This window comes from Astatotilapia calliptera, chromosome 5 (genome assembly GCF_900246225.1).
Source record: "Astatotilapia calliptera chromosome 5, fAstCal1.2, whole genome shotgun sequence".
NCBI lineage: Eukaryota > Metazoa > Chordata > Actinopteri > Cichliformes > Cichlidae > Astatotilapia > Astatotilapia calliptera.
This window is the reverse complement of record NC_039306.1, coordinates 10,658,892-10,673,379: the sequence shown is the minus strand read 5'-3', so window position 1 is coordinate 10,673,379 and position 14,488 is coordinate 10,658,892. Positions and strand designations below refer to the sequence as shown.

Genomic DNA, 14,488 nt, shown 5'->3' with positions numbered 1-14,488 from the left:
TGCAGGAACTATTTCTGTAATTTTATTTTTTTTATTACAATGTAAGTCCAAAGAGTCAAGCTGACAGATGTTTTGATTTGTCACAGCAGGCTTTCATTTATCGTGTAGAAAAAGAGCCCAACTTATGATCAAAGTGGGCTGTATGTGGCCTGTAAAGTGTAAAGTGGTTTTAGAGTTTTTCAGGCCTTTGTCTATGTGTAGTAGCTGTGCACTGTCACCAGGGGGCAGTGTCAAAAATATGTGGGACAACTGATCCCTTAAATTAGCTCCTGAAGTAAAATATTGTTTTTGTCTTTGTTGTTGCTCTCTCTCCATTACAACCTGCTTTTCAACCAGTCAATATATATTTTTTTTGGAGGCTTGCATGCAGGTACATCCGTGTTGGTTGCATATTCATAATCCTTCATGTCTGTCTTACTTGTGCTCACAACATTCATATTTTAACAGTGGAAACTGGGAGTTGCTGTAAGTACTGTGTGTTTCCAGCAGGTAGATGTTAGGTTCAATCCCATAAAAAGTCACCATCCCAAACACTCACCTGCTTTATGTCAACCATACAGAGATGTCAAGATGTGACTGTGTCGTCATGGCGACCTCTCAGTAAACAAACTCTTCTTCAATGGGCCACAGCTCACCAAGACAACAGTAAATATCCAGCAGGCCTGACAGTGTGTTTATGTGAAGTGAAACACAGATTTGATCCCTGGGTCTCCTGCAGAGAAAAGATTTTAACTGGAGGGAAAGAATAAATCGGATGAGAATATTTAACTAGTATATTTCAAAATAAATGAAACTGTACACTCTGAAAACAAATATGAAACTGCGTACACTGTGTGTGTGTGTGTCCTTTGCTTTTTCAAATTTAACCTGTAACCCAACAAAATGTTAGTTAATGTTAGTTTATGATGCGCCAGTGCTTGGCTTACGCTAGTTAACTGAAATTGCTAATGTTAGCAGCTTATATTAGACGAGAAAGCAGAAGAGCCAAATTCTGAACAAATTTCAGGTATTAAGAAGCAAATCCGGAGATTGGCGCTTAAAATGCCAATCATCCATCCACCATTCATGGTGGTTAGATGATTTTAAAAAATCCTTTTCAATTTTAGGGCTTAAAGTTGAGGTGTACCAACACAGGTAATATCTGGTATCTGTTTTCACACCACATCTTCTTATTCAAGTCTGTGAAATTGACTTCTTCACCATGTTTGCAGTGTTGGTGTCCTGTCGGAGGCTTTTAAATTTCCGGTAGAATTGATTGTTGTCTAATAAGACTACACCCTATTCAGTAGGGTGCTGTTGAGTTGGTGAGTGAAAACTCAAATCAGCAGGAATCTACATCTGTGCTATGATGCTACATGTCTTGTGGATTTAGCTTGTTAACTAAGCTGTCTAGCACTCCATTTTCTAACTATGGACATCACTGGTTTCAAAAACCAAGTGACAGTCTGAGTTGATGGCACAGTGGCCACATGCATCCTTTAAAAATAGACACAAAAAGCAGTTAGTAAATTCAAATAATTTTCAAAAAAGGAGTTAACTTGGAAACAAATATGGCATCATCATAAATAATAACATATCAATATCATGTTCTTTGTGAAAAATGTGATTTTGAGATTACAATTCCTTTAAGACTTAATTAAGACTTTATTCTGCACAGTGGGGAACTAAAAACAGTCAAAACCTCAGGAAAACAACACAAGCGACACATGATCCACACACACTGAACACACTATCACAATGAACATTGAACACTTAACTGTTTGGTATCTCAATATTTAAGTCATCTGCTGTTATAGTTCCACAAATGTTAACACCAGATGCTCAAACATGATCAGCAGGATCATAGTAACTATGTTACTGTCTGATGTAGTTCACTGCTGAACTTGTCTGGCGCTGCGCGTTAGAATCACCGGAGACTCTAACGTCCTTATTATCACGACCAGAGAGAGCTCTAGTGAGTCAAAAAACTTGCTGGCGGACAAATTCACAGAACGGCCAAGTCGTGGCAGCTCTTGGACCGCACTTTCACTGCCATGCGCTGGTTGTTACGTGCCACCAGTCGGTCCAGGAAGCGCCGGGCCTTACAAGTGAGGCTCTCTTTCCGTTTATAAACGGAGCGCCTGCGTTGAATGGCCTCGGTGCTGTCTCGACGAAGGCGGATCTGTCGGACCACGCCCTCAAATAGCTCGGTCACGTTGTGCTGAAGCGACGCTGACGTCTCAATGAATTTGCAATCAAACACGACTGCACATGCTCGGCCCTCTGGGGATAAATGACACAGACATATTAATATAGTAGCAGGAATTCATTATTAGTACTTTTGTAGTTTTTATTTGTTTTTATGTACGTCTTGCACTTGCACTCCACCTTCCACAGCAACTTCTCTCGATCGGACTAAGTCACTCTTGTTTCCTACGAGGATGATGGGAAGGTTTTCGGCCTGGCGGGTACGTCGGAGCGTGATGCGGAGCTCAGCAGCAGAATCAAAGCTGGAGCGGTCGGTGACCGAGTAGACGATGACGTAAGCACTCCCCACCTTCAGACAGTCATTGTGAGAGGGGCCATCCTCCCCCTCCTGACAGGAAACCTAAACACAGAGAAGGTTGAACCCAGACTTTAAATCAGATGTTATCAGCTTCTTTGTGAATACTCACATAATGAATGTCTACTTCTTAAGCTGCTTGTGCTGGACAAAGTTGTCCAACTTTTTTAGTGACTTACACTGCACACATGTCTGTAGCTCCTGCACTGGTTTAACTCATAATCCTCTACGCATAACCAGAGAGCTATGCAAATGGCCACTATAAATTATACTGCTTTGCAGCTCAAGAATCTTTTTTTAATGGTACCAAGGTAGAAAGAACTTTATTGTACAGGCTTTTTAGTACATTTTAGGGCATTTGCAACATGTTTGTTAAATTTAGTCATGAAATTTGCTCCAACAGAACACTTTGTTCTGAATTTCACATTAATGTGAAAAAAACAAACTTACTGACACACGTGTTCATATTATTTGTATTTGTGCACACCTTGAGATGTTTACTTTTTGTGGTAGTTTTTTATCAACCATATCTTATTTCTTTTGGTAAAATTCATTTTGCTGTGTCAAAGCGACAAGTTTATGTTTTAGAGATCCTAAAATAAAACCTTAATCAACATAGGAAAAGTTTGTTTTTAAAAAAAATATTATCATCTCGACACAGTTCCCTACCATTGTTATTGTTTTTTTATGTGGCTGTGAAACCCAGAGATTCAAACACTGTAAATTTCCTGTCCTGCCCTACAGCCTTACTCTGTAACACACAGACACACCGTGGTTTTGAGTTCAGTTTAGTTTCAAACTGTCGCTTAGTTTCCACAATAATTTTTATTTTTTTAAATAAAGTGTAGTGTTTGTAGCATAGTGTTTGTCTGTGAGATTAAACGATTTAAGGAGTTCAGAGCGATCCAAAAAACAACCAAACAATGGAAACATTTGAAACACAGTAATACTGACATCCTCATCTTAATGAACAGATTCACAGAAGCTGGTTGTGCTACCAAATCTGACCCGACTGCAACTAAACACATTTCCTATACATTGCTGGTTTAGTTTGTTTTGTAGGTACACGATGCTATTTTAGTTAGTTTTTGCTTTTTATTTAATTCAGTTTTGTTAATCTCTTAGTTTTATTTTCAGTATTATATCTCTTTTCATTGTGCAGATAACTTGCAGCTGTATTTATCTTTGAATTTTGGAAATCACTGTACCATAATAAGGCTCAATAAGGGCTTTTTGGGTATAGAAAATTGGGATGTCTCAGTTTTCTGCAGCTGAGCTAGTCCAAAACAGAGATCATATTGTTTGTCTCTCCACTTTTAACTGAGAGGTTAAAAGTATCTTTGACTACCCTTTTAATGAAATAGAGGTTAAAACCAATGGAAAAATCTTTTAGAAAAATGTGAAATTCAACAAACAAATCAATGCTGTGGTTAAAAACTTTCTTTCAGCTCAGAACATTCTCCATACTAAAATAATTTTTTTAAAACCACTAGATCTGCAAAGGGTTATGCATGCTTTTGTTACCTGTAGACTGGACTACTTTAATGCACTGTATACTAGAGTTAGTCAGTCACTCTTGCTGGTCTGCAATTAGTTCAAAATGCTGCAGCCAGATTAATTACTGGGACAAAAAAGAGAGATCACATTACTCCAGCGTTGGCAGCCTTGCACTGGCTCACTGTGCTCTACAGAATCCAGTGTAAAGTTGCACTATTTATATTTAAAACCTTAAATGGTCACGTGCAGCCATGCTGTATGTGGTAGACATGTTACGTCCCGATCATTAAGCCTACTTCCAGATCACTGGTGCCTTTGCTGTCATTTCAAGACTCTGTAACTGTCTTTAAATATGTTTTTTTTTCTCCATCTTTTAGAAACTGCTGATATCTGCAATTTTGGTTAGAGGATATGTTATTTTATGTAAACAGCATGAATGTATGTAGCATGATTTTTTTAGGCTCCTTATTGTTTTTTATGTAAAATCATTTTATTGAAAAGCACTTTTCAATGAGTGATATAAACCAAATGTACTTTCTAGTTTTAGTTACTATATTGATATTAACACACTGTACCAGTTTGTCGTTCTCCCAGTTGTCCATGACGATGAGCGTCGTTTCCTCTCCATCTACTGTCAGTGTCCTCTCATATGTGTCTTCTGTAACATACAATAAATACAAAAAAGACAGGTTTGAGAATTTGCTTTTGAGCTAAACGCTGTGATCGGCATGCTAACGCGCTCACATGTCGGTTTTTATTTTGTTTGGCATTTTAGCGTGTTTGCATGCTGACACTTGCTAATTGGCACTGAAAGTACCGAAGAGCAGCTGAGGCTAAAGGATATCAGCTCCTACAGGGCTGTGAAAAAGTATTTGCCCCTTTGTTGTTGTTGTTTTTTGCTCATTCATTATATTTAAATGTCTCACACCATGAAACTAATTTTAATATTAGACAAAATACAGTTTTTAAAGTACAAAGCTAAACCTATCCAGCCCTGTGTGAAAGTAATTGTCCTCCTTGATAATCAGATTTATCAGTGATTACAGTCAGACCTGTTGACTCAAGAAATTGCTTAAATAAAATCTGTTTAATGAAGTAAAGTAGGCTAAAAGATCAAAACCAACACACCATGCCACCATCAAAAGAAACTCAAGAACACCTGAGAAACAAAGTCCTTCATCTGTCGGTCTAGGAAGGCGTGAAGCCATTTCTAAAGCTTTGGGACTCTATCGATCTGTGGTGAGAGCTAACATCCACAAACGGAGAAACTTCATAGAAGTGACCGGCCTACCAAAATTACTCCAAGAGCAGATCAGCGACTTATCCAGGAGATGACAAAAGAACCCAGAACAACATCTAACAAACCGTAGGCCTCACTTGGCTCAGTTAAGGTCAGAGTTCATGATTCAAAAGTCAGAAAGAGACTAAAAGACATATATGGGAAAACTCTAAGGCAAAAACTACTGCTAATCATAGAGAACACACAGGCTTGTCTCACATCTTGATGGTCCTCAAGACTTTGGGAAAACATTCTCTGGACAAAAGTTGAGCATTTTGGCATAAAAATAACAGCATTTCATAAGAACATCATACCAACAGTCAGACAAATGTGAGGGTAGTGTGGTGTTCTGGGGATGCTTTGCTTCAGGACCTGGACAACTTACCGTAATTGATGGAACCATGAATTCTGCTCTCCATCAGAAATTCCTGAATGAGAATGTCTGGCCATCAAGCTTGCGCCCTGAGACTCAAGTGCAATTGAACAGGACAATGATCAAGAACACACCAGCAAGTGTGGCTTTGTCACAGTCCGGACTTTAATCAGATTGAGCTGCTCAGTCCACGCCGGAAAACCCTCTGCCCTCTTTGAAATTAATGCGTGTGAGCAGCAACACTGATCTATAAAACATAATCTATTGGCTGATATTGAATTAAAGGGCAATGCAGAGAATTGTGCATTTTCAGAAATGCTAGTATATAACCCCTCCTCAACTTCATTTTCATTGGATGCGTGAAAAACTGAGCTGTGTGTCTAGGGTGGACAGTTGTTGCATTTTGCACATATACAAACATACTGAAGCAGCAGTAAAGAAAGCAAAGAGGAAAAAAATGCAGGCAAAAGTTAGATGTTCAATTAATGTGTGTCAAGCTATGCTCAGAAATTAGGCTGTAGGTGAACAAGCTGGAGATTCTCCTGATGGTGTATTTTTTTCTTTTTATGTTTGAAGGGGGAAATAAACTCCCTTGGCTGTTTTTCTTTTTCATACCAGTAACAGTTAGTTTGTCCTCTTTGTCCTATTTGGAACATAAGGCTACAGCAGCAGTACTGCTTCTTTATTGTGTATGGGTCGCACACACTATGCAACATGAAAGGTGGATAGTGTTACCCTAACATGAGCCTGAACCTGTCCCTCAGTCTCAGTGTTGACTGGACTATAGCGAGATCACCCAAATCTAGTCCAGAGATTTTAGTTTGAACCAAAGTGGAGCACTGACAGAAGCAGCTGAACATCTCTGTTAGCCCTAGAGCTATGACTAAAGTAATAAACAACATGGTGGACCAAAAAGAGACAACAATAAGGTAAACCCTGACAGCACAACCCACATAAAAATGAAACAGAAAAAAGCCAAAATGTTAATGTTTCAAAATGTTCTGTATGTTTCGTTGGAATAATACTCTGTAATGTCTGTGCTATGAATTACTCAGAAAAGAAGCCTTTTTGCATTCATCTCTCTGAAAATCAAACAATTACGCACAAATTATATGGATGTTGGAGGCAAATAAAAGATCACTTTGAAAAGATAAAAAAAGGCCAATCAGTGATTAACCAACAACAAAAAACAAAAGTAACAAAACAAAACATGTAAACCCATGGATGTATGACCATTCGCATCACGTCAGACTATCACCTGATCGATGCAGCTTATCAATTATGGCCTGAGGCCAGTCAACACGTGACAGATGATCAATCTCAGGCCAGCCAAGGTTGATCTCACAACAAAGTCAGAGACAGAAAGTGTGTGCTGATCCACCGTGCACTGAGTCTGAGTGTGAAAGATTGTGAAAGCATGGTTAAAAATTGTCTGTGGTTAAGGAATCCTTTTGGCTAATTTCTATTTATACAGAGTCAGTTGTCAGTTAACATATCTGTGGCTTGTGCTAAAGCTTTGCAGCCACCATGAAAAGAAACTCAAGAACAGCAGAGAAACAAAGTCCTTCATCTGTCGGTCTAGGAAGGCGTAAAGCCATTTCTAAAGCTTTGGGACTCTATCGATCTGTGGTGAGAGCTAACATCCACAAACGGAGAAACTTCCTAGGAGTGACTGGCCTAACATATCTGTGGCTTGTGCTAAAACTTTGCAGCATTTTTGATTTGACATTATGGTATTGCGCAGCAAAGGGTAACATACATCTCCATTTGTTCTTATGGGGCTGAGTTAACATCATGAAGTTAGTCTGGGATCATATGAAGACAATGAAAACAAAGAGACTGCTTGAATCCTCTGACAAGTTCTCCAAGAAGACTAGAGGAACCCTACCTGTAAAATACCCTGAATATGTGCACTGAACTGAAATAGTTTATTTTTTTACAATATTGAACAGAAAGAACATCTTTCAAGGTGTTAAGTCCATCATTTTTCGGGAAACTTTAACCCTGTCAACTAAATTAAACAACACCTATACTACTACTACTACTAATAATAATTAACTATCTTAACTAACTAAAAACTATGAGTAAGTGTGACGATTTAGATGTAATGACCACCAGGCACTTAAAAAACAAGCACTCATAATGTCCCACCTCCAGGTTGTTCATCCTTGTCTGTTATCCCGGCAAAGATTCCTGCGAGGCTAGTCTTTCCGACTCCATGATCACCAAGCAACACTACTCTGTAAACACAGTCCGAATCACTCTGTGAGTCATCATCAGAGTCTGAACTCCACTGGGCACGGTAATGGAGGGACTTGTCTCCAGGGTGGTAGGACGCTGACTGTCCCAGAGGGGGGTGGTTGCGCTGGGGACGGGGCTGCTCTGGGTTGGGTTGGGTGCTGCTGGGGATCCAAGGCGGTTGCTGGTAAAGGGGATGAACTGGAGTGCTGCCTCGCCTTTGGAGGGGCTCCTTCTCTCTCTGGGTGTTGAGGGTCATGTTCCTACGGTAAAGGCATTAGGACAGGATGGGCCTGAGGGAGGAAATAAGACTGTTAATGGTTCAGAGGAAAATCTGGTCCAAAAAGGTCCTTGCAAACTTTTTCAGAGAGGCAATTTGTTGTCTTTCCCAAATAACCACCTCTGTTTTTGCCACAGTGATGTAGAAATGCGCTCTGTTTTTAGGTTTACACCAGAGAAGGTGGAGAAACACAGCAAGACCTTCATTTGTTTGCTAAAAGCGTAGTCTATTTTTGTGGCATAATGTTAACTACTCTACACTATAAAATGCATAATAAAGCACCAGAGATTTCCTTGTTAAAAAAAAAGGTTAAATAAATAACAGTATTTCAAAAAAAATAACGCTGAAAACCGGTAAAAACGCTGAAAACTATACATTTCACACCTGAGCCTCAACTCTCGCGGCCCGGTACCAAACGACTCACGGACCGGTACCGGTCCGAGGCCCGGGGGTTGGGGACCGCTGCTATAGACTACACTTAGACAGTTTATTAGATACACCTAGTACCAGATTGAACTTCCATTTTTGCCTACCTAGGTAGGCTGTGCTGTTTTAACAATGCTCGGTACTAAGAGGCCTAAGTGTGCAAAGAAAAACGCCCCTTATACCATCACAACCCTACTACCACCAGCATAAACTGGTAATACAAAGCAGTATGGATGTATGGTTTTTATATTGTTTACGCCAAATTCATCCAAAAGTCGTAGCAGAAACCCTGATTCACCGGACAGGAAAATGTTATTCCAGTCTTTTACTCTACAACTTTGGTGAACGTGTGCAAATTTTAGCCTCCATTTCCTCTTCTTAGCTGACAGGTGTGGCACTTGGTGTGGTCTTGTGTTTTTACAACTCATCTGCTTCAAGATTCAACGGGATGCAAATTTGCATATCATTATAACCAGTGTTTATTTGAGTTGTTTCTCCTCTGACCTCAGACATTAACAAGGTATTTTTGTCCAGAGACCCACAGCTCACTGCATAGTTTCTGTTTTTCAGACCATTCAATCCCTGTAGATAAGTAGTCTCCAAAATACTCAAACTAGCCAATCTGGCACCAACAACCATGCTGCATTAAAGGCACTTAAATGACCTTTCTTCTGATGTTGACTGCTATGTGATTGGCTGATTAGATATTTGAGTGGGTGACAAGTTGTACCTAATACAATGGACAGTGAATGCATAGAAAGAGCCTACAGATCAGAAAGGTGATGCCAATTCATGAAAACTTCATATCTGGATTTTTTTTTTTTAATGGCCAGCAGTCACCACTGCTTTGATTTTAAAAAATAAATCTGATTGTATGCTGTATAAAGTGCAGGAGAAAATTAGTTTGCAGCTTACAACATGTGATGATGACAATTTACTTTAAATTAGCCGCTGAGCTAATTTAAAGTCTAATTTATGGCAACATGATTTTCATTCAGTAAGTTTTCAAAAGTACTTCGTTCGTTCTCAGTGACGTCCACCCCTCACCCGTGACATGTGGTTTAAAAAAACCTATGATCATGACGGCCCAAAAGCTCACCTTGTTGCTTAAAAATAGGTGTCCACAAATTAGTGAGTGACTTTATAGTGACTATGTCCATCATTTATATACAGGCTATATGTCTGCGTGCAGGTAAATTAAAAGCTGAAAGTACAGTTGATTATTTTTAGGGATTATTAAAAGATTGCAAGGCCATAGAAGGACTCAAAATGTGATAACTTTGCTGTGGACAGATAGCTGCCGAGCTAACCTTAAATAGTGTTTGTTTTAAAGTAGTTTTTTTTTTTTTTTTTTTTTTAATAAATGCATTTTTGAAGTGGTGTCTGAGTGACCTCACTCACTGATTTATGTACAGGAGAAAGCACTTTGCTAGGGAACAACACAACAAATAACATGCCCTTGCCAATTAAGAAATTTGTGAACAATTTGTACAGTGATTGCAGTTTCAGACAAAATTTACACCTTCATTACATTTCCATGTATTCTGTGGTATCACGTATCACTATCATACACAACACTTCATGCATTTCATTCAGTCATGTCATTCTTTGTTAAAAATGAGTTAAAGAAACCCAAAACTTTGTTTAATTTGATTTCTCTGTGAAAACAAATGCATTGAGACAATTAATACTATTATAACAAACATCACAGATGGGAATCAAAATTACAAACCTAAAAACATATAAACTCAAGAAACCTTCTGGAAAATGTCAAACTTAGGTCTCAATTCCAAAATCTAGCTAGAGATCAAAGAAGGAACCAAAAGCGACTTCTCCTATGCACCAGAGAGCAGAGACACACAAAAACCCTCCTATAATGAATAATTAACACATTTAAAGGTGCCAAGTACAACAGTTAGTGGTGGTGAAGGCCGGGCAGACCAGGTGAAAGCTGTTGGTTGCAATTAAAAAGTTACAGCATCACCAGTCCCACAAAACGGATAAACTTGAAGCTAAGGATGAGCAGTAACAAATCGCTCATGTAATACATACAATATACAGACCAAATAACTGTACTTGACTAGTTAATAAGAGGTGATGAACAACATTATTTGGTTTTACTTAAAGCAAACCAAACAAACTGAAAGAATGAGAACTATTTCAAACATGATTTTAGCTCTGAAAGTGAAGTTTTTTTGAATGAAATATCTAAAACTCGTTTATTATATGACTAATAGCTAAAAACAGGACAAAACACACAGCATGTCTATAGATAGATAGATAGAGAGACTTACCATATACACTCCATGCACAGCTGCTTCCGTCCAGCTTCAGTAAACAACAGAACTGAACTGAACCCTGTCTCTCTGACTCTGTCAGTGTAACAGTACCCTGGTGCCACAGTAACCCGCCTAGAAAAAAAAAGTTCCACAACAGCGTTAAAAATTCAGCAGTGGAATCACGGTTATCTACCTCCTCCAGTGTGTGTGTATGTGTGTGTGTCTCAGAGTGACAGCAGAGGAGAAACAGATATCTGAGGAGGGAGTGTGTGTGTGTGTGTGTGTGTGTGTGTGTGCGTTTGAGAGAGAGAGTTTTATCAGTGTGGAGGGCAGGCGGTTTAGGAAAACATTTTGGTCACTTCCTGTTTGACCTAAAAGACACAGTCTGGAGTAACAAAACAGCTCAGTTGGAATAGTCTAGTTTACATTTGATATGACAACTTTTTTTTAAAATTCTGGTTACATAGAAATAAAAGATACAGACAATACTTGCTCTAATTTTCTCTCATATGTTATAATGGTGGACACTTATATTAAACATGTTTAATCCTATGATTGAAATAATAATTTAAGGATGCTAAGGAGACCAAATATCAGGCTTATTTTTACTCTGCTTAGGTTTAGATAAAACAGACTTACAAAGTGCTTTGAGTGGTCAAATTGAGTAGAAAGGTGCTATGTAAGTACCAGTCCATTTACCAGTTTATTAATGGCAATTTATCAGCTCCCTAACTACTGAAGATATAATTTTAATGCCTTTCTAAGGAATGAAAACAGCTGATTTTTAGGTTAGCAGAGAAATATTTCAGCTCTGAGGCTATTTTTTTCCCCAGTTAATACAGGTAAAACCACATGTTGTTGTGGCATTGTTTAGTGTTTGCGTGATAAAATGTTGATGTCACAGCTGAAGAATTTCGTCACGTGTAGTTTGAGGCAAGACAAGTTGCATGTATTGACCAAATACAGGAAGTTCATTCACAGTAGGAGCACAAACTGTTAAATATGTTTTGAGACACCACCCTGTCGACGTACTAACACTAAGTATAAGTTGTAGTTTGCTCCATTGGGGTAATTTCATAATGGAAATATCCAAATTGACATGGAGGGGACAAAAATAACACATTATTACCTACCAGTTGATGAAGTCGCCAGTTTTGTATGGATTAGTAGCTAGTAGTCCTGGTGAGTTAAAATGATGAATTAAGACTTAAGGATATCTCTGCCTTTCGCAGATGACGTGGTTCTGTTGGCTTCATTGGGTAATGGCCTCCAGCTCGCACTGGAACAGTTCACAGCCGAGGTCAGAGACGCGTTCCTGCCCCAAGTGGAGGAGTTTAAGTATCTCTTGTTCCCGAGTGACAGGAGAAGGGAGCAGGAGATCGACAGATGGATTGGTGAGAAAAGTACTTAAAGACGTTCGGGTTTCTAGGACCTGACGTTAGCTGGCACGACGTTAGCTTATATTTATGTTGTTGTTTAGCTAGTTCTTGTTAGCTGTCTGGAGATGGGAGGGTCGCATGTCTGATCTGAAATGATAACCAGACCCAACGATATTAAGAGTAAATAAGCAAGTTCATCTAGGATTTCTCATGTTAGAACCCTTACTAGTTCAGGAAGAAGTTGAAATGGAGTAGTAGCGGAGGATGCAGATGAACAAGATCAAAAGGAAAACACTAAACACCACACTACAAAACTTCTGTACAAACAGACCAGAGGAGTCGCCCCCTGCTGGTCAGTGGGAAACGAGCAGGTTTAAGGCATTCAGTGAAGGCTTAATTCAGATCCAGAAGTTAGAGTAGGCTAATAACAATTGTCCTGCTTTTTGCTTACATTTTATTTGAATAACCCAAAGTTCCTAGAAAAAGTTATTCATGATTTTGTTACTTCCTGTCTGGACTACTGTAATTCCCTGTGCTTTGGTATTGAACAGTCATCTTTACGCTGCTTGCAGTTGGTCCAGAATACAGGATGCCGTTATACGATCTTCCATGTAGAAATGAAAGAATCATTTTAAAAATGTGAAGCTTTAATAGCATGCCAAAGTTGGGATAAATCATATTCAAATTAAGTATTCAACATGAATATTTTCATATTCATTATTCTTAACTTTTTATACCTCTGGTAGAAATGGATTCCCACAGTTTACACATGAGCTGAGATGGAAAATTCACTTCCTCTGTGTCAGTGTGAGTGTTCTGACTGAAACTCAACACATCGCAGATGTTTAGCTTTTGTCCACCCCCTCAGGTTAAGAGTTTGAATATAAAAGGAGGAGTTTCTCTGTGCATTCCCATTTGTTTGAAATGTCGTTTCCTAAACAGCACAGTCTGGCACAGTTGATTCATAACTTTATCAGTCAGCTAGTCCATATCTAATCGATTTCTGATTTGAGACCAAAACAACTCTACCTTTCTACCCCCTCTTTTTGATTTTGCCATCCGCTGAGAACTGCATCTGGCTTTAATCAGGTGTAGACAGCTCATAGAAGACTCATGCCATCATTAGTTTTATGAGCTGGTTGAAAGCTTTCAGTGTTTCCACTTGTTTTAAAAACAAAAAGCCTTTAAAGGGCTTTAAAAAACAAATTTAATTTGCAGGCTTTTATCAAAATAATAGACTTGCTTTATACAGTACAACCTTTCCTTATGTTGTGGCTATTAACCTTCTCCTTTTAAAAGGAAAATTTACCAACAATCAACAAATAAACACTAAAAATCTAACAGTTCAGACTAAAAACAGCAGGATATCAATTAACCTGTTGTGCAGATTCTATGGATGTACACAACAAAGCAGAGTACCCCAATGACGAAGTGCCCCATTTTGAAGTCAATGGCCAGACTTAGTCACATCAGACCATGTACAAAATTCCAGTCCAGAGAGGTCGATTGAATCCACCACCAGTTGCCAGATTTAATTAAATCCCTCAATATTGTCCTCTAAGGTGAATGTCAGTTTTTCCAGGGGAAGAATTCTCAGAATCTTGTAATACAAATCGTCCATTATGGGTACATACCGGGAGGTCCAGTATTGAATCACCAGTCTAGCTATGTAAAAAAAATTACTATAACATTAAACAAACATTATTTTTAGCCACATCGAATGACAGTATACAGTGGATGGAGGGCATGTGCAAACTGCACCATGTCAATATGTTTTTTTTAACTTCTTTTCAGAAGCTTTAGATCTTTGAACAATCCTAAAAAAAAATATGCATGTTCTAGATTTTATTGCACTTCGTACAGAGGGTTTGTGTGCTGAGACTGCCCCACAGCAGTGATATGCCGTGCAGTCTGGATTATTTTAAACTGGGTTTCCCAGCCATCATTACTGTTAAGCATGGTCCGGGAATTTGTTATATGGCCTGATCATCAGTCATGTGTCTCATGTCCTTCTGCCACTGATTTGTGATATGTAAATAAAAAGTTTGCATGACATAAATCTGTCTCATAGAGGCTGAGATATGATTTCCTATAAGCACAATGTTAAATGCTTTTTAAGTTTATGCTTATATTGAGATGAAACGGAATCTAGCGTCAACATCGTCACACTTGATAATGCTCATGAAAATATGGAA

The 14,488-nt window shown here is 38.7% G+C and overlaps 1 protein-coding gene across 2 annotated transcripts; it reads right to left on the bottom strand.

Moving 5' to 3' along the window:
* On the bottom strand, positions 1-12,660 carry rem1 (RAS (RAD and GEM)-like GTP-binding 1). Of its 2 annotated transcripts, XM_026167179.1 has the most exons (7): positions 12,520-12,660; positions 12,048-12,440; positions 10,930-11,046; positions 7,843-8,222; positions 4,615-4,697; positions 2,368-2,587; positions 1-2,262 (listed from the first exon to the last, which is right to left on the bottom strand). In XM_026167179.1, the coding sequence occupies exons 4-7, from the start codon at positions 8,186-8,188 to the stop codon at positions 1,985-1,987; spliced, it is 927 nt and encodes a 308-aa protein (XP_026022964.1). In that variant the 5' UTR covers positions 8,189-8,222; positions 10,930-11,046; positions 12,048-12,440; positions 12,520-12,660; the 3' UTR covers positions 1-1,984. The 2 variants fall into 2 exon arrangements, with proteins under 2 accessions (XP_026022964.1, XP_026022967.1); XM_026167182.1 differs by lacking the exons at positions 12,048-12,440; positions 12,520-12,660 and having other exon boundaries at positions 10,930-11,227.
* Positions 12,661-14,488: the final 1,828 nt, after the last annotated feature.